General features: G+C 47.1%; 1 protein-coding gene across 1 annotated transcript in view; it reads left to right on the top strand.

The window, feature by feature from the left end:
- The window catches only part of LOC116940315 (anthrax toxin receptor 1-like), a 67,642-nt gene that overhangs the window by 7,331 nt on the left and 39,256 nt on the right, over positions 1–21,055 (top strand). Inside the window, exons 4-11 of the mRNA XM_032949967.2 lie at positions 1,079–1,160; positions 1,965–1,998; positions 2,773–2,852; positions 3,915–3,983; positions 5,011–5,091; positions 7,964–8,024; positions 17,128–17,226; positions 20,496–20,565. Coding sequence (XP_032805858.2) covers positions 1,079–1,160; positions 1,965–1,998; positions 2,773–2,852; positions 3,915–3,983; positions 5,011–5,091; positions 7,964–8,024; positions 17,128–17,226; positions 20,496–20,565 — 576 coding nt within the window. The remainder of the gene's footprint in view (positions 1–1,078; positions 1,161–1,964; positions 1,999–2,772; positions 2,853–3,914; positions 3,984–5,010; positions 5,092–7,963; positions 8,025–17,127; positions 17,227–20,495; positions 20,566–21,055) is intronic.

The raw sequence follows: 21,055 nt of genomic DNA, 5'->3' as shown, positions 1-21,055 counted from the left end.
TCGAGTAACTTAAACACACACACTTATATTTTAAAATTCGAATGAAAGCTAGTGATCTTTCGAAGAGATTGCTACACGGACATGTGGCTTTTAAATACATAAACGGACATGTGGCTTTTAAATAAACCGGCAGCGTTAGGTCAGTGTGACTTTTTTTTCCTACTTCACATTTCATTCCGAAAGCAACATCGTTGCCCCGCGTACCTCTCACTAAACAATACGTTCAGAGCGACAGCCCGTGGAGAGTCCCCAATCCTCGCTCACGCTGCCTCGCCACTCCGGCACGAAGGCACGTGCATCCCGTCGTCTTTAGTACGCAGCGCTCTCCGTTGCTGGTAGCGTTTTGTGGACGATCATGTCGCACGCTGTGCGCCTTTGCTCCAGGATGTGCCGTTGCATTTTCGACGGATTGCTTGCTAATCTGGCTGGCGAGGTTGTGTGCGGCGTTTTAGAGGGTGCTGATAGCCAGTCTAGATCCTGATTGGGGATGAAAATTCAGGCCTTCTGTAACCTCCAGGGTTAATACAAATGAGTAACTACTTTGTGGAAAGTTGACGGTGGTCGTTCGGTGGATAGTTGTTTTTTTCCTGCCATAGTAACGTGGAACACTCCAACAAGTATTCGGGGGGATTAGTGGCACAGTGGTTACCGCCACTGCGCTATGAACCCGGTGACCTGAGTTTGATTCCCAGCCACAGCAGATGTCAGTTGTAAGTTATTGAAGAACCGTTCCTGCCCTCCCCCCTCGACCCTCCACCAACCCGTACTGACCAGCGTGGTGAAAACAAAACTATAATAACAGTTTAGGCCATCAGGTTTATCGGCCTTCCCACCAAATATGTTTAAGCCACATTAGTTTTAGGAAGACAAACTCTCTGAACTTTCTAATTGTCATTAGCAGAGCTTGGCCTGTTCCACAACGCATTTGTTGTCCTCGATGTTATACGACAAGAGCCGTCTTCAGACAACGTGGAGGTCATTCACCGCATTGTCGTAAATGAACAAGCACACGCGCTTGTGCGGTACGTTCATGTACCACGTTAAACATTTGTACCTTTTCCCATGGGCCCCCGTGCAGAGAAAAGATTAAAAAGGGTTTGGAGGACTTGAAAAATGTACAACCAGCCGGAGACACTTACATGCACGAGGGCATCAACGAGGTAAGGCGAGTGGCCCGCGTGCTCACGCTTGTGCAACCTGGGATGGCAGGGGCACGTTTGCAATGTGTTTCCTGTTGACTGCATCGTTTAGGCAACCTCACAGTCACAATAAAAAATAAATCATCCTTGCGTACAGTATGTAGTAGGTACGTATGTACGTTGAACTTATTTCACACCAACCGTGCTCAAAGGAGATTTTGGGGACTGCGGGACGATTAGTTGTAGTTTTCGGAAACATGGTTTCTGTATGGAATGCCTCGTCCCTCTTTCTCGTTGGGTCCTCGGTGATTTAGGTTATTTTGCTGCGAAAGATTTCCTACGTGACAAGCCACTTCGTTGAGCTATCATTAGTTGCCAGGTCGCTTCTGACAAAAAAAAAAAGCTAAATAGCTCAGTGGACTTTGCCTGGAAATGTTTTTTTTTATATATATATCTTTTATTTTTTTCCAATTATTTCTTTACCTGTCCAATACCTGGCACTCCTATTGTGTCTTTGCATTGTTTGTTGTTGTAACGTTCTTACCTGCCCCTACTGGACATCTGTGAAAAAGAGCTTAATAACTCACCGGAATCCTGCAGTATAAATAAATATTCTGATTCTGTGCCCAGCTGGTTGGTCTTCATCTCTGGACAGTGGCACAATTCCTGCAGCCACCCCAGCACCACTGTTAGGGCATTACCAAAGTGCACCCGGGTCACAGTGATACATTGCAAACATTTATGCTGTGTATTTAAGACTCAAGATTCATGTGGCAAAAATATATGTTTCACTTAAAATAACCGTGTTTTCCTTTAATCTCTCAGGCAATCGTACAAATCGAGGGTGAACAACAGAAAGGTATGGGTTTTTATGAAGATGCTTGTACCAGATATATGATTAATAGCTCTTTCACGTTTTTTTTTGTAACTTCAAAATAAGCCATGCATTATTGTTACATTTGATGGCCCATGTTTATAACCCACTTCCATTAAAATTGATTTTAACTCGTAGCCGTCGCCGCTGAACAATCCATTTTAATATTTCAATGAAAAACAAATTAACCGTAAAAGCTTCACCCTTGGGCTGCCGAGATTCATCTCTCCAATTCCATGAAGGTTTGAACGGAAACGACTGTGGTAAACATATTGTTAGATCCATTGCTTCTCTCGGTGCCATAAACAACATTGTCCAATGGTGCTTTGAAATTGGCACATCACATTGTCGTTCATTGCACATACTTAAAATGAAATTTCAGTCGAGTCATTCACAAAGCCAACATCCGCTATTTCTTTATCATATGGATGCAGCGATCAGCTTGCAATCGGACGGTTGCGATATCAAATCCTGGTTGGGAGGATTGAGTCAGACCATCATCATCATCATCATCCCGATGGGGTCGATAATATCAGTACCGCGTAGTGGGGAAGTCAACGGGGTTGTTTTACGGATAGACCCAACCCCTGTCACAGAAATGTAAAATTTCCATTACTGCCTCAGGGTCTGTGAACAGGAAATGAGCACCACGAGAAACCACATTCGCTTTAAAAAATATATATATTATTTGACTTAGGACGTCTGCCCTTTGATTGCGTCCGATGAAGCCTGTGCCGTCCGCGCTTGTGTCCTCACCAGGGAGAAGAGTGTCGAGTGTGATTGTGTCCCTCACCGATGGGGACCTCGTTGAAAACCTCTTTCCCTACGCCAAGAAATCGGTAACAATGTTTCGCCACCGGGGCGTGGGGAACAAAGCCTGCATTGTTACCCTCACCTCGCACGAACCTATTATGTGCTGGTTTCAGGATGAAATTATTTCCCCCCCTGATTTCATGTCTCGAGATCAAATAAAACCATCACTTCTGCGCTCCGGTTTCTGCTCGCTTGAGGCCACTTTCCTAGAATTCTGAGCCCCGAGTATTCTCCCGGTACTCCCTCCGCATTCCGCCGCCGCTTTGCCGCCCTCCTTTAACGAATCTCCAGGAATTCTAAAAAAAAAGCCAAAGCCGTTCACGGACATTGTAGCCGGTGGCTGTTCGCACAGTCTTGGCCTGTGTGACTGGAGGGTGGCGAGAAACCGCTGCAAATCACTGTCAATCGGACCCTAAGCTACGAGGCCAAAGAGGTGCACATGTAGCGGAGTTATTTTCACGTTCCTCTTACCAATGAATGTTCATGGCACGAGTGGAGGCGAAGGTTTGTTGCGTAAACAAAACGTGCCAGTGAGTTTCTACTTCAGCCCACCGCTTGTGTTGGAGAGTAAACCCACAACATTTGCAATTTGAGTACCGTGACATTTCGCTTTGTAATTACATCCAAAGCTTACCGGTTGGCTGCGGCAGGTGGTGGCGGGTTGACGACACATTTACGCTGACGCGGAGATCTCAGCCAAAATCCTTCATGAGGAAGGCTACCGTCGATTGTTCCGTCTCGACGTGCGAATCGTGAAAAAACACGGGTTTGGTACGCTGACGTTTGAAACGAGGACAATGTTCCACGTTGGGCTTCGAAAACAGAAAACAAGAGACATCTGTTACAGCTTTGTTTGAAGTGTTTTGTTTGAATAAATGTGAAGCCAGCTGTGTTTAATTAATAGACATCGCGTCTGGCAAAGCGTTGCAACACCCTACCAGGGTTTATCGTGCAGAAAGGTTCAATAACATTGTTTACTTTTCTCTTGTTTATGCCGTCTGGGGAAATGTCTCTTTTCTTCTGTGTGTGATGGATGGCTAAGGATTTGAACAATAAAGTTGTGACTCTCAATTCATAATTTATTTCAGGCTGACAGGGCAAGGTCGGTTGGAGCCTCTGTCTATGCCGTTGGCGTAAAAGATTTTAAGTATGAACAGGTAAGTCATTTATATTGTTGATATTATTATGTATATCTTGTTGTGTAACACACACACACACATGCATGTTGTCTTTGAGATCTCATTTATTTCATTACACTTGATAATTTACTACTATAACGACCCAAGCATATCTGTGTGTCCCGCGTGTGACGTCACTCCACATGAGGCCAACCCACGTGAGGCCAACCCCCACAGGTGACGTCTCCCAAATGGACACGCCCCCACCATTAATAATAATTAGCGGGTGACGTCACTCCACATTGGGGGGCGAGGCGCCTCCTCCCCCCTCCTCGGCGCCAACTCACAACCCTCACTACAAAGGCAGAACCCTCACGTCATCACGTGATCTCCGTAACGCTGTTGAGACATAGAAGTAAAAATGACGTCATTATCAACAAGAGATTATAACCTTTAAATGAAATAGGTCTGTGTCACCGCGCCCTTACAAATTGTGCACAAATGGATGCAACGAATATCACGTCGCGGGCTGCTTTTCGCTTGCAAGTTTCAGATTTACTGCAGTACACCCGTCCTTGGACGAGCAAAGGCTAGTGTATAAATATTATTAAAGTCTTTAATATACTGCATACCCGTTAGTGACGAGTGATATCTGAACCAGGCCTGGGCCCCTACCCTTCACAAATATGCAATGAATGAGTTGGTGAAGTATGGCTAAACCACCTTGATCGACAGGGAGGCCTTCATCCAGAAGTGGATTTGAAAAAGGCTCTAATTACTTTGTTTTTCTTCACAATTTATCGTTTGGAGGCCCTCCCACCTGCATTGACAGGAGTGAGATCTACACAACCAAAGTATAAATATATTTTATCTTTAAAAATCCCAACAAAACTATCACACAGTGAAACGCATTTCTACAAAACACTGTCGCGTACAAAACACCACTCCTCCACGCGCATCGCCCCTGTCATTGATAACGAACCCTCTACCCTTTGCCTCCTTTGCCCGCTGCGAGCATGCGAGCGCCTCGATTCAAGTTTTAACACCTCCCTCCCATCTGTCACAGCTCGCCGTGATCGCAGACAGCAAGGAACATGTGTTTCCAGTCAACGGGGGTTTCAGCGCCTTGCGAAACATCATCAACTCCGTGAGTGCCTCTCTCCGTTCTCGCGAGCCGTGCGAGCGTGCGCCGTCGACGCTACGAGTCCGACGCCTGTCAGCGAGCGACCGTACGGCTCTCTTAAGGGGAGCGGCGGTGGAGCGGTTAGCGGCACCGAGTTCGATTCCCGCTCACGGCCAAGACCGTCGACGATTATCTGAATCAGTCCTGGGCCTCCCCTAGGTCGACTCGGCCTTGAACGAGTACCCGATGCGGTGTGTAAAATGTCACGTGATAGGGAGACAAAGGCGGCCGGGCGTGGTGCTGGACCCCCACCCCCCCCCCCCCCGGGGGATCTTTGCCTTTGTCTCCCTAAGGATGCGGAAAGGCCCGAATTGCAATAGTTCACCGGGAGCCGTACAGCAACGGTGATGTAACGGCCTGTGCACGTGACCGTGTTGCGAGAGGCTCGGGCAACTCTCTCCGATGAACGCTCGAAATCCAATCTGTCAGAGTGACACACGAATGGAACGCACAGCAGAACGCGCACGCCCCGGAAAGCCATTGACAGTGGGCCGAGATCAAAATGACGGGATAGAGAGGTAGATGGTGCGCGTTTAGAAGCCTAGGCTTGGCAATGAAAAGCAACATACCGATGCGCATAAACAGGGAAGGTTTTTAATCAGTCTGTGTCACCTTTTTTCTTTTTACGCGTGGATCAGAAGCATGGGCGCTGACAATTAAGCCACGCCTGCACCTAAAACGAGAGACAGAAAGAGGAAGGCCTGGATGAGAAAACGTGCGCAGGTTTTAGGGATGTACATAACGTTGCTCAGAAAAGCGTGTGGGGCTGGGCAGAACGAGTGAATGGCAATGGCCAGTGGGTCGAGGCTAACGATGGAGCGCGAGTCGAAGGTTGGGAAAGCGCCCGACAGGAATTGGCCTCCACAGAGGTGGAGCCACGAAATCCGCTCACGTGCAGGCGCTCAATGTATCGTTGCATCGCGATGGCCATGAGAGATGGTGACGGCTGCGTGGGGTGGCTGGGGGGGGAGGCCTTCATCCAGCGGTGGATGGATCATGCTTCGATTTGCTGCTGCTGATGATGATGATGTTAAAATGGGGATGTTAAATGGATGCACTAATTTATACAAAGACATTTGTGTACGCACCTGGGCCTTGCTTTCACCGACTCTGCTGTGGCAGTTTTGTTTTAAATTCACAGGCGGTCTCCGGCTTACGACGGTCCGAATGTTTTTTTTACGACGATGCACAATTACTACGTTTACATAGCACATCAGCAAGTGATGTCGCCACCGTTTCGCCTGTCTATGGTGAAATTGGAGTAGGAATTTCGACTCCGGGGTTTCCAGGAACGCATTGCGACGTCGTAAAAGTGGGGACCGCCCGTGTATATTTATAACTAAAAGGTATTGTTTTTGTTTGAACAGGTAAGGCCCACTGATCAAGATAGCTCTTTTTGCAAAGGATAGCTCAACAAAGTGGCTTATCAAGTGGAAATGTATAGCAGCCAAATACTCTAAACGCACGTTTCTGACTATGGTGGGAACAACCAGAGGACCCGGAGAAAAATACACACGACCACGGGGAGAACATGCGAACTCCAAATATACAGCAGGTGTCAGGGTTGGGATGGAACCTACGACCTCCTGTATACCAGGCGAGGTAGTTAACATCTCATAGCCACCGTGGCTGTATATATATATACCCTCGAAAATTGTGGTGTCCTTTTTTATCTACATTGGGTATCTCGGTGCGATTGTTCTATGAAAAGTGAGTGAATTAAAGCAAAGAAAGTGGCTAAATGAATGTGCACTCGGGTAGATAAATGGATCAACATGCCATGTGTGCCTGTCAGCGTGCGCTGATTAAAGAGGGAAACCACTAGTGGTGATCAAGCTGGTGTTTTCGCAGCAAACCAGGCTAATGCAGAATAGAGCTCACTCGCATACATTCCAAAGCTTACTTCTCAGAATGATTTTACATTCCGTGGAAAAAAAGTGCAGAGCCTAAATTAAGGTGCCCTGGAGAGACATTCGCAGAATTGTGGGTAGATTTATTTAAAGTTACTCAAACGAGACGGGCTTTGAGGGAATGTTTATAGAATTGGGAAATTAATGCAACGTTAAAAAAAATTACAGCCTGTACATTGTAAGCTCTTTTTTTTAATGCACCCAGGGCCTTTGCTTGTTTAAAAAAAAAGAAAAACAGTCCCTGAGGGTTAGCACAAAAATGTGTTTATTATATTTGTTCAGCACGGTAGGCTACGTATGGTTCGACCTACGTACATGACATACAAACTAGAGTAAAAAACAAAATCAGCTTTTTAAAAGTGCAAGGAATTTTTTAATATATTTTTTTGCTGCTTTGTGAGTTGTTGTTGTTGTGCGGCCGCTCTGCTGTTGGGGTCGTGCCGGTGTTGTCGCGACGTTTGACAACGACGTCCTTCATCGTTTTGCTTCACCACGATCTGGGGGGCGGGCGGGCAGAGGGGGGGGGCTACCTTCCCTTTTCCAAGCGCATCTTCATGGAAGTGCATTTTCCAGTCGAGTTCAGTTCCCAAAGAGGCCGCCGCCGGCGGCTCGTGTGGCTGCAAAACGTCGGACGTCGCGTCGGAGAGAGGGAGATCGAGAGATTTGAATGTGCGCTGTGAAGGGGGAGGGGGGCAAGTGGGTGGGGGGGGGGGCTCCGTTGACTCCTCACATAAATTATGTAAACAGCTTTTACCACGGTGAAGCGCTCGGCTCACAATCGTAAACGGCCGACGGGGCAGAAATTTCAGCGCTCGGATGTCCGCCGTGCCCCCCCCCCCCCCCTTCCTCCCCGCCGCGAATCCGTGACACGCTCACCCACGCGTGTGATGGTGGTCCGTACCACCCCCCCCACCCACCCCCTTTAGATCCTGAAGAAGTCATGCACCGGGATCACATCCGTCGACCCGTCGAGCATCTGCATCGGAGGTACGTGTGCTCGCCACCCCCACGCCAACGCCGCTCTTTAACGTCACTGGAAATGCAACGGAGCAAACGCCGTCCGATGCGATTTGAAGGGCTTGCCCTACTCACCTCACCCCCCTCTCCACCCCCCGCCCCCCTCCCCCACTTGCAAAGCCCCCACCACCACCGCACGCAGCAATGCTCTGAACTCGTTTCTGCTGCTGCCCCGTGCTGCACACCGGCTGTGTTCGTTGTTGTCGGTGTTAGAGACTTGCCAAGGTGCCCCAGCCTGGCTGTACGAGCCTAGGTCAGGGGGGGGGTCGGAAAAAACCTGTGGCTCTGGAGCCGCGTGCGGCTCCCTCTGTAACGTTATTCATCAGGGAACCACCGTCCTTGTGTTCACCATCACGGTGCATTGCGGCTCTTGGAATATTGAGGGCCCTTTTTTTTCTCTCGACATATTGAAGGGTTTTGTTGTTTTTGTTTTACCGATTTCAAAAAAAATGGCTCTTCTTGTTATTTTCATTGCTGACCCCTGGCCTAGGCCATTAACGCCGGACCCTAAGAATGCTATTTGTGTCTTAGTCTCGCTCTATGAGCCTCGGCAATAAACACTGAACCACCTCCGTATGGGAACCGTAGTCTGTCTCTCCGAGTCTTGTTGCTCTATCCTTGGGCTGCGCTGCACCGTCGCTCTTTCTACACTCTCCAATGATTTCCTTCCCCAAATCCCCCCCCCCTCCCTCCACCTCCCCACTTCTACCCGCGTGTGTGTGTTTTCTTTCTTGATTGTTGTAAAGTCTCTTGAGATGCAATGGCATTTAGGCGATTTATAAATCGAAACTGTCGTTGTTATTTCATGAGATATCGTTCAACTTGCACTGTGCGGAACTGAGAAATGTCACGTGTCGCGGTTGACTGTTGGCTTTGAGATAAAGTGAAATATAAAATAACGACAGTACAATCGTTATTGCATTCGCAGTATATAAACTACGGACACATATTACTAAGCATCAGGTCAAGCGGCATTTAAGAAAAATCAACAAATTTATAACATGTACATATCGGCTCTTTAGTTATTAATTTAAACATAGCAACGGAGTCAGCTATAGACACGGCAAGGGGACGGCTGTCCCCAAACCTCGAGGTATCAAAGGAGACAGCGCGACCTCCCGTTATGTAGAGAATGATAGGGAGATGAGGGAGGCCGTGTATTTATGACCTGTCAGAGTAAGCGTAGGGAGAGGTGAGGTCAGAGAGGTAGGTAGGAGAACAAATGTAACTAAATAAAATCAGGTCAAATTACAAGGAGCAAGCAGCAACCGCATAAAATACATTTTATGGCTGTGCATCATCCTTTGTCAATCCTCTGCTGGATAAAGGCCTCCCCCATGCCGTGTCAGTCATGTGGGTTGTTTGACCATACTTCACCATTCTGGTCAGTGCCGGTTGGTAAAGACGGGCAGGCGTAGGGCCGGTTCAGATATCACTCGCTACTCACGTTGTCCGCGGCCCGGGAACCGAACCGAGGAAATCAGGCCACCCCCGGTTCATATCGCAGTGCGCTAACCACTGTGCCACCACTCCTGCTCCGCTGCTGTACCAGTCAGGTCGTACATTTAATTGGTCTCTCGCAGCATTGAGTGAGATCCTCCGAGCACTGCGTTGGAGACGATGCCCTCATCCTCGGCCAGCTCCGCTGGCCACCCCCGGCCTGGCCGCTGGGGGTGGCGCACAACAAACCAGCGAGTGGGTGCGCGATGGAGGTCAAACCACCGCGGGAAGCGAGTTCCTCACTGACCCCCGCGCCGCGATCATTGATTCGGACGCCGCGGCTGCCGTTGGGTCCCTGGTCCCTCGCCACACGGCGCCAGGGCCTTGCGCGACAAAGCGACGGCAATGGACAGGAAAGACGGCGGGGCGCTGCGCTGCCTGTCCCCCGCCCCCGCCCTCAAGCGAGGAAATAAAATAAAACTAATAAATCGGCCAACTTCCCGACATCGGCGGGCTCGAGTGCGATTAGCAGCATAAAGCGTGCCTAACGACGAAAAGGCCAAATATGTTGTCACTGGCAGGCAGCGTGCGACGACAAGCATTTTGGCAGTGTGTGCTCAAATAATGAGTGGGTGATATTAAAGTGAAATGATCATTTTGGAGTCATCGCACCTATAATTATTATTCAGGCTATAATTGGACCCAATTTGTCCTCTGATGTGCTTATTACAGTGGGTGTCAAAATCGCGACGTGTGTGCGCGCGCGTGTGCGTGTACATTTCCCGTGCTTTGGCGGGGGGGGGGGGGGGGGGCTTCCGAATTGGCTGGGACTGTCTTGTCTAACGGACTCATTCTCCCCGAAAGTCATTAAACCCACACCGTATATCCATATTTAAATTGACACAATAAAGCAATCATGCTCGACTGACGACCGTAAAGCAGGCCCGGTTTGGCACAATGTAAGGTATTAATATTGTGTCCGGGGTGATCAGTTAGTGTTACATATCAAGCCGACGCGAATAAATGTATTAATTTCACAGCTCAGTAATCAGCGCTTCATTTTCCTCCCAAGACTATAGCCAATTCAAATGAGGGTTCAAGGTCGATACAAACATTACGGCGAGGGGCGCGGCTACAACGAGTCGCGGCCGCCCCACGAACACTCGGGGAGGGCACTGGCCCCGCTCTTGCGTTGCGGCTGTGGCCTCGATTTAGCCGAGCGACCGGATATGCGTTGTGATTTATCGCGCGAGCGGTCCCTAGACCGCAAACCCCGATCGCTCCGCGCGCACAGCTCCCTCGGTCATCCTCCCACGTCCAGTAGATACCTCTCCCTGGCAGCGCGCGTTCCTGCGAGCGATCCGGCGTGCGGCCACGCATATTGCGGTGTCTTGTTTGTTTTGCGTTCGACCGATGATTGTAGCAGTAATAGCGGGCAAGTGTATATGCCAATTGAGTGTTGCTATAAAATGCAGCATTTGTAGCAACAGCAACAAAATTATGGTATGATGTAAAAATAATGCAATAGTGCTGATTTCTAAAATAATAATCTTTTTGTTACGATATAAAATGCATTTTTATTAACTAATCATTTTGATGCACTGTGAAACATATTTAAAGCTCGCCCTCCCACTACGTCAGTGCTGCTCATCAGGACCTCTTCATTCATTTGCTAATAATCGACAACCCATTAATCACAAGCTTAGCCATTAGAATTTTGTTTATAAAAAACATCTGTGAACATATTGACACTGGCACATATTGGAGAGAAACTCTTCACATTTCTCAATTTTTCTTCTTTGGTTCTTTCGGTAAAGGCACGTAGAATGAGAATAAAATAATAAATTGATAAAATAAAATAACACAATAATAGAACCAAAGAAGATGAATCCTTGCAGTCACGAAAGCTTTAAATCGAAATTTCTCAATTTTGTTTTGCAGCATTATTTAAGAGTTTAATACCATAATTGTTTTCATCCCAACCCTGCTTGTTAAACACTGCCCACAAGTAAATAAATAAATAAATAATACGTTTATAAATAAATACATAAATAAATAATGGAAATTTTCCTTTATTTCATATGGCAGGACGGAAAAGCAATAGCGTTTGAAATATGTTATAGGTGAATGCTGGGCTTTTTTTTTCTCACATATTCCAAGAGGCAGAGGACGCCGTATGGATCGCACCAACACTGCCAGGATGTGTCTGACGGTTTGGATTCATGCACAGCAGCAGTTTCGTCAATTCTTTGATCCATGTCCAATTTGTGGAAGGTGGACGCGCATATCCGACGTTGCACCAGTTACTGACCAGTTGATAGCGGTGGGACAAATCGTGGGTACCATCACATCTTCATGATGGCATCTGAGAGATGGATAATCGCTCCTTCAAATTACAGGGCTCTTTCAATAATGCAGACACCGGAACCCTGTACGTGTTCCTGAGCTTTAGATGAGCAAATATGCATCAGTTCGTCGGCTGCAATCATTCTGTGCGCATAATGCCTCACCATCGAATTGTTAATGTGAGAATCAATTATTTACGTGAGAATGTATTATTTTAAGTGCGTGCATGTGGTGTGCAAATTGAGATCCTGTTACTTTTTTAGGCGAATATGCCTAAGAGATAAAACTAAATGAAACCAATGTGACTGCAAAAGAGAAGACTGAAAAATAATTGATTCTTCGGTAGAATCTTGACCCAGAATTGTGACAAATGGAATCCCTGGTGATGGTGCATCGTGCCGTGCATGCCTGCTTGTGTTTAGGTTTGACACACTTGCCAATAACATCTGGTAACCCAGTAGCATTTAAGAAAGCATGGCTCCGCTGATGAGACTCAGGAGGTCAAAATCGGTCCAGAAAATTTGGTTGTTTAAGCAAATGCTGCCGGATAATACTGGTCTGCAAAAGCCAATTGGCCGATGAACTAAAATACGTTTTTTTTTAATATATATCGAGGCACCAAAGTTCAGGATTTGTTAAGAAAATTGCAAATGGCTCGTTTTCCCCGCCACGTTGCTTTGTGGCATCATGTGGGGACATTGCGGGCACCAATGCAAAGTCTCTGGCCATGAGCACTCCCATGACGAAGTCAAACTTCCACCCCTCGGGACCCGAGTTCAGAATTTAAAATTATTTATTTTTTCTCAGAAGCCACACACTATTCATGTTTGATCTCTGGAGCACGTGACCACCTCGTAAGGGTATCCCCAACGTGAATGTTTTTGGCTCCTTTTTTTTTTTTCCCCAGATTGTGAACCGGCCGTTAAAAGGTCGATGTGTGTACCCGTATGAGCCGTGTACAGTGCGGTCACAAGCGTTTATAAGTTCCCGGGTGTAAAGATTCGCCCCCTTGGGGTTCATTGAGTCGTCACAATTTATGGCCGCGATTCCATTTCAAAATGGATTATAATTTTATTTTACATTGTGGGTGAAATTAGTAGCCCCTATTGGCTGGAAGGCGTCACATTAGCTAATAGCTGCATGGATCGAAAAACACCGATTCGTACACACATGAGGGCACGCATTTGTAACTTTAGTGTTGGTAAAAGCCCATGAATCAATGCATTATAGCCCTTATAAGCGCAATCTCATGGAATTTAAATCGCTCCTGAATGGAGTAATTTGTGCAACGAAGAGGGAGCTCCATTTCCCAAAAAGTTGCTTTGCATATACTTTCCCTTTTAAGGCAGTGTTCTTGACAAATGTGTCCAGTTCTTTTTGTGATATTGTTTGTGCTCTTGGGCACCACTGCAAACGCAGCAGCAGCAGCAGCATCACCACCGAGTCGTTTGTTGACGATAATTGGCAAGATATCCAAGTGTAGGTAGTGCGGAGCCTTCCGGAAAAAAAAGTATTGAGACTCTGTAGCTTTCCTGGATAAATAATGGACAGTATTCTTCTTCTTACTGTTATTATTTTAATCATTCTTATTTTTAAATAATTATAAAAAAAATGTAAGCTCTTAGAATTGAATAATATTTAACATCATTCTTCGGTGTTAATGATTTCGAAAAATGTGGTGGTGCGTGCCTTCCACAGTACGTGTGACACGTATTTATTAAAAGATTCCAGAATACAACAGAGTGTAGACACGTGCACGATGGTGCAAAATATTTTACAGCGAATAATTGCACGCCTGTATTTATACATTCATGGGAGGGGGGAAAGAATAACAATGCAAAAATAATGCTCTTCCAACCCTTGGGGTGAGATAATAGTTGGTCAGCCTCATCATGGACTACTGGAGGCTACCGGAAACCAGATAGAGGTTGACAAGCTGCATTGATTGCAAATAAATTGTACACATAGTGTAAGCTGTGACAGTCTAAACTGGAAAGAATTTTTTTACATTCCAATGCATATCATCATCATCATAATCACTAAACATCACGATCTTTATTACTCGTCCCAAGTTTAGCTATTGATATGTTGATTATGATTAGTCATCATCATCATCAACAACCATGATCGATCTGCTGCTGGATGAAATCCCCCTCAAGCCACCACCATCTGTGACGATCCTTCAATGCGATAATCTCACCTAGCATCTACACACACACAAAGCTGATTTTCATTGCTCCATCTCCTCAGTGGATATACCCTCAGATCCGTTTATATTTGTAACATCTCAATGACTTATCATCTCAGCAATTCAGATTGAGTGATATATTATTTTAATATACAGCAGTGTAGGCATGCAAATGATCATACAAATACATACACCGTGATGTGTTATACATATACATACACTGTGATGTGTCATACATATACATACACCTTGATGTGTTATACATATACATACACTGTGATGTGTCATACATATACATACACCTTGATGTGTTATACATATACATACACTGTGATGTGTCATACATATACAAACACCGTGGTGTGTTATATTTATACATACACTGTGATGTGTTATACACATACATACACTGTGATGTGTTATACATACAGTGAGGGAAAAAAGTATTTGATCCCCTGCTGATTTAGTACGTTTGCCCACTGACAAAGAAATGATCAGTCTATAATTTTAATGGTAGGTTTATTTGAACAGTGAGAGACAGAATAACAACAACAAAAATCCAGAAAAACGCATGGCAAAAATGTTATGAATTGATTTGCATTTTAATGAGGGAAATAAGTATTTGACCCCTCTGCAAAACATGACAGAGTACTTGGTGGCAAAACCCTTGTTGGCAATCACAGAGGTCAGACGTTTCTTGTAGTTGGCCACCAGGTTTGCACACATCTCAGGAGGGATTTTGTCCCACTCCTCTTTGCAGATCTTCTCCAAGTCATTAAGGTTTCGAGGCTGACGTTTGGCACCTCGAACCTTCAGCTCCCTCCACAGATTTTCTATGGGATTAAGGTCTGGAGACTGGCTAGGCCACTCCAGGACCTTAATGTGCTTCTTCTTGAGCCACTCCTTTGTTGCCTTGGCCGTGTGTTTTGGGTCATTGTCATGCTGGAATACCCATCCACGACCCATTTTCAATGCCCTGGCTGAGGGAAGGAGGTTCTCACCCAAGATTTGGCGGGACATGACCCCGTCCATCGTCCCTTTGATGCGGTGAAGTTGTCCTGTCCCCTTAGCAGAAAAACACCCCCAAAGCATAATGTTTCGACCTCCATGTTTGACGGTGGGGATGGTGTTCTTGGGGTCACAGGCAGCATTCCTCCTCCTCCAAACACGGCGAGTTGAGTTGATGCCAAAGAGCTCCATTTTGGTCTCATCTGACCACAACACTTTCACCCAGTTGTCCTCTGAATCATTCAGATGTTCATTGGCAAACTTCAGACGGGCATGTATATGTGCTTTCTTGAGCAGGGGTACCTTGTGGGCGCTGCAGGATTTCAGTCCTTCACGGCATAGTGTGTTAGCAATTGTTTTCTTGGTGACTTTGGTCCCAGCTGCCTTGAGATCATTGACAAGATCCTCCCGTGTAGTTCTGGACTGATTCCTCACCGTTCTCATGATCATTGCAACTCCACGAGGTGAGATCTTACATGGAGCTCCAGGCCGAGGGAGAGTGACAGTTCTTTTGTATTTCTTCCATTTGCGAATAATCGCACCAACTGTTGTCACCTTCTCACCAAGCTGCTTGGCAATGGTCTTGTAGCCCATTCCAGCCTTGTGTAGGTCTACAATCTTGTCCCTGACATCCTTGGAGAGCTCTTTGGTCTTGGTCATGATGGAGAGTTTGGAATCTGATTGATTGATTGCTTCTATGGACAGGTGTCTTTTATACAGGTAATACGCTGAGATTAGGATGACTCCCTTTAAGAGTGTGCTCTTAATCTCAGCTCGTTACCTGTATAAAAGACACCTGGGAGCCAGAAAGCTTTCTGATTGAGAGGGGGTCAAATACTTATTTCCCTCATTAAAATGCAAATCAATTTATAACATTTTTGACATGCGTTTTTCTGGATTTTTTTGTTGTTGTTATTCTGTCTCTCACTGTTCAAATAAACCTACCATTAAAATTAAAGACTGATCATTTCTTTGTCAGCGGGCAAATGTACACAATCAGCAGGGGATCAAATACTTTTTTCCCTCACTGTATACATACACTGTGGTCTGTCATTTCATTCCCTGAAATAACCTGCGCTGAAAAACATGTAACCCTATCTCCATTCCACTAATAAGTGTGCCGCCGTGGACTCCGAAAACGACTTCCCGTCTGAGTCAGTGCCGCTCCCTCGAGCCTCCTCAATCCCTGCGCCCACACCTCCAGCCGTCTGCGTGACAATTCCAGGAGGTGGCTCGGGTTGGCTTTTTTTTCGCTCCACGCCTCAACCCCCCCCTACCCCCCCTCCCCCGCCCCCAGAGTGCGCCCTATCTTGTCAAATTTGGTAAGTCGAGCAGGGGTTGCGCCTGGTTTAGTCCTTGCATGGAAGACTGCCTTGGATCTCGAGGTGTTTGTAGGCATGGGGCTGCAAGGTGTGGCCAAGAGGTAGCAATGTTGAAGTGTCGCTCCCCTTGTTTACGAATCACGGGTACTCTCCGGGGTCCTCTGGTTGCCTCACGCGTGCGAGGAATTGGCTCCTACCGACAAGTATCACGACACTCGACCGACGGGGCTCTCCTGGGTGTGTTCGAGCCAGAAAATGAAAAGACTGAAGACTGCCCGATGCGTTTCCGAGTTGCGCCACGTGCTGTCGTTCGGTATGATGTCCAGGGAGCCCCTGTAGGAGAGGCTAAACAGCACGTGAGCACAACCGCCAGAATCTACGCAACTTATGCAGCGCTCGCAATCATTGCAATTGGCAGCTGCCGTCGTGCAACGGTTGGCGCACTGGACTTGCAATCCGGAGGTCGCCGGTTCAACTCCACCTCCAGCGAGCGGCGGTTGAAACAACGGAACACGCATTTTCTCAAATCGCCCGCACCTCCGACCACCGCAGGCGAGGCGGTTGTAAGGTCGCGCGTGGTGGAACAAAGCGTGGCTCACGCCCATCTCTTCCAAATGTCGACCGGTCCACGTGAAAGGGGCCGACCGATTCCCTCCACCACACACCACCCCCCCCCGCCCCCGAGTTCACGTTGCGCCCCGCCAGCAGTGGGCCTTTAATCTGAGACTGCGGCATTGAACGCCGCCCGCCGTGTGTCGCGTTCCCACAGAGGAGTACGACATCGTGATCCAGGGGAACGGCTTCACGCGTGCGCGGGCCGGGGAGAACACGCAGTGCATCTTCCAGATCAACGACACCACGTCCATCAGTGAGTAAATCCCCTTGCCCCCCTTGCCCCCCCCCCCACTCCAGCAGTGCCAGCTACTGCAACACAGTGCTTTTTTATTCACACCCTTGCTGAGCACAGGCCTAAAGGCCCAACAACATACAGCGTGGTCGCAAAGTGGCAATACATAAAATAAAACTATTTCAACTAATTTTTATTTTACCAGGTAAGGGTCTACTGAGCTGCTCCTTTTCAGAAGCGAACCTGGCCACAAATGATAGCTCAACGAAGTGGCTTATCACGTGTACATTTCTCGCAGCCAAAAACTATTAACGCGTGATTCTCAATGTGGATGGGAAAAACCAGGGAAGCCGGAGAAAAATCCACGCGACCACGGTGAGAGAGACGCGCAAACTCCAAATCTGCAGCAGGCGTCAGGGTCGTGATCGGACCCACGACCTCCTGTATACCAGGCGAGGCAGTCAACATCTCGCCACTGCGGCGCCCTTTGAATCGAGGGGAAAGCTGTAAGAGCTTGGGGGAAAAGAGACAATGGGAGGGAATTCCAAAGTGAAGCAGTGCAAGGGAAGAAGCAGGCAGAGAAGCATTTGTTGTGGCCTGCAGTGTGGTGGTGGTGGTGGGCGCTTGAACACGCTGTGGATGAGATGAAACGGTCAGTGTCTCAGAGACCGAGCCATCAACATGGGTGGAGGAATCGATGTGTTCATGTGAAGTTCACGGGCGCAGTGGCCCACGGTAGTAGCTATAGAAGAGTGATAAGGAGTGCAGGTATCACTGGCCATCGACGTCAGCCATGTATGGACTGTATGTTAAACTTCTTTCGCACGGTACGTAGCCAACCGTGCTAATCAGTGGTGCAGGGGAAGGGCAACAAACTAAACACCAAAAAGCAGTTCTAAAGAGATGAATTTTCAATGTCGATTCAAAACTGCATAGCCCCAGTAGCTTCCTAACATAGGAAGGATTCGCGTTCCGGACGGCTGCAGGATGTACGTCTGAAAGCGCCGCGTGATGCGGTGGACCGCCTTTGTTCGACGGAGATCCAAAAGCCGCTGCTGCTGCGAGGATGGGCAGAGTTTGCGAGACGAGATCAGCATGGTATTGTGGTTCATTTGTGGCAAGCGCTTTTGTTTGTCGTTTGAGCCATGGCCAGGACTGACGTCCATATCATTGGGTCCAAGATGCAGAAACACTGTGCAACCATTCCACTCAGTATATACTGTACGCATTCATAGAAGGAAAACATTGGATGCTTCATAGATACAAGGGTCAACTCCAGTGGATGTCAATACGTGCCGTAATAGAAAGTAATTTAATTATGGAACGCTCACAGCATTGCCTAAGTGCATTATAAACTTACATTGATTCCATTATTCGGGAGCCTGTGTGCAGCTTCTGCACAGAACTATCAAGTCTTTCTTCCCATTGCCCATTCATTTAGCTTCTGAGGTTAAAGAGATTGGGCAAACCACAGGGTTAAACCATTCGCTACCCGCTTGCCAGGGAGGTGAAATGCAATACAGTATACGATACAAAATGCTTGTATACACTGCTCTTCACACACATCATTTCAGGGAGCTTCACAATAATAATACAAACTCAAAAACCCAATGCCATGCCAATCCTACTATTTTACATAATTATGCTTCAATTTATAATTGCAATATGATTTAAACAACAACACCCGTCCCCCCCCCCCCTAATTGCCAATTGAACTTTCCCAGAGGCAATAATAGATGTGCTCTTGTAAACATGTTGTAGACGTTGCTATTATAAAACCCAATCTCAATGGCTCACTGTTGCCTCTGTGTCACATTTTTTGGGAAACTAGCCATCGGTCTGAGATAATAACATTCCTCAGCATGGAACTGGTTTCGTGGCAATGTTACACATGTAAATAACATGTCCCAGTAGTGATCTTATTGAGTTTCACTAACAGCACATATTTTATATGTTGTATCTACGAGTCTAAATTGTTCTACACGATGAAGCATTTCACCGATCTGCGTCGACCAGCGTGGTGAAGCATGTTTTAAAAAATCCTTGCATGACCCACGTGGCAATGGGGAGATCCTCATCCAACACTAGATTGGCAAAGGTCCGCACATTATCGAAAATACTTTTAGAACGTGATAAAAAATATGTAGATGTAATTGGGTAAAAAAGATTGTGATGGGTTGGGACGTTCATGTACAGGATGGAGAAGGGCAGTTTGCATACGGAGTGACGTGGTGGCAGGATGTTAACTGCCTCGCTTGGTATACCGGTGGTCGTGGGTTCAATCCCGACCCTGACGCCTGTATATTTGGAGTTTGCGTGTTCTCCTCATGGTCACGTGAATTCTTCTCCAGGTCTTATTGTTTTTCCCTCCGCATTTAGAATCAACGTGCGTTTATAGTATTTGATTGCTACAAATGTCCACGTGATAAGCCACTTTGTTGAGCTATCATTTGTGGCCAGGTCGCTTCTGAAAAAGAGCCACGCAGCTCCGGGGGCCTTACCTGGCAAAATGTAATAGTTTAGTTTGTAGCAGTAGCTTATAGTCAATATACAGGCACTGGCAACCAAGGGGAACACTTAAACCCAGAGAGTTCGTGAATTGTGGATGCCAAGTTTACAGCAGCTACGGGACGTAGTGGAAGGTAGCCATCAGCGACATTGGCCATTATGACCCAACAACCTTGACTAACTGGACACTCGCATTAGGGCATCCTTGCAATTTCTGTCACGTGAGACCGTCGCTACACATCGACCACAGGCAAAGCTATCGGGTGTGCAGGCGGTGCAACTGCACCAGGGTCCACAGGCCGGAGGGGCTCGGACGCTGGGCTGTAAACCGTGAGGGAAATTTGATTCGGGGGCCTCCATTTCATATCTTGCACCAGGGCCCACGCCTGCCAACCACATCGCGTCACTGACCACAGGCATTGCTTTGAACGTTAGAATTGGCTCTATTTTTGTTTCGTGGGCCGATATGGCGGAGTCAGCTGCATGCAATTCTGAGCCGACGGACCTCGAGTGTAGTTTTTTTTTTACTTTACACAACACCTTTGGTCAGACTGTATATTTGAAGAGTGTGCAGCTTACGGCTTGCTCATCCAACAAACAACTCGCCCCCCCTCCCCCCCTCTCAAGAGAAAAAAAAATGGGTCTCTTTAATCACCTGGCCTCTTTGTGTACAACCTGCAAACCCGCAATAGCCAACTAAAGCAGACACCTGGCGGGCACAAATGCACCCTGCCTTCCCGCCGGAATGACTCGCTCGCTGTGTCCATCGCGTGCCGTTACAGCGGAGAAGGCTGTGGATGTGACGGAGACGTACATGCGCTGCAGGGGACCCGTCATCTACGAGTCCGGAAAGTAAGATGCCATCTCCCTGTTCCTACACGGCCGGGCGAGGGGTGTGCGCACAGGTGGCCTGTTCATTATGGGAGGCTGTTCCTTCTCCCCTGCTGCGTCCCCATTGAAAATGGCTCGTTCCCTTGCCATATGTATTTCCAGCCATTTTCCCCGTAGATAAATAGCAGTTTTATCTGTAAAATATATGTATATGCATTTTAAATGTCGATTGGCTCAGGTGGTTAATGCTGTCACAGAACTGAGCCGGCCTCTCTGGGTCCTGGGTTCCAATCCCGGTTTCAGCCACGAATGATCAAACAGCGTTGATGATCAAATCAGATCACCAACGACTGCACTAAATAAATGATATTAAATGTGGTGTGTTATTGAATTTGGCTTATTTCATGCAACCACTTGGGTTTAATTGACATGGAACATGCGGTATTGCTATGTTATATTAAAACAAGGTATGCACATTGTTTGTTTCAGTAGGCCTAATTTTAAAAGGCCC

Source organism: Petromyzon marinus, chromosome 8 (genome assembly GCF_048934315.1).
Source record: "Petromyzon marinus isolate PM22_M1 ecotype Great Lakes invasive population chromosome 8, UKy_Petmar_22M1.pri1.0, whole genome shotgun sequence".
Lineage (NCBI taxonomy): Eukaryota > Metazoa > Chordata > Hyperoartia > Petromyzontiformes > Petromyzontidae > Petromyzon > Petromyzon marinus.
The sequence above is the reverse complement of the archived record's forward strand: the minus strand, read 5'-3'. Positions and strand labels throughout refer to the sequence as shown.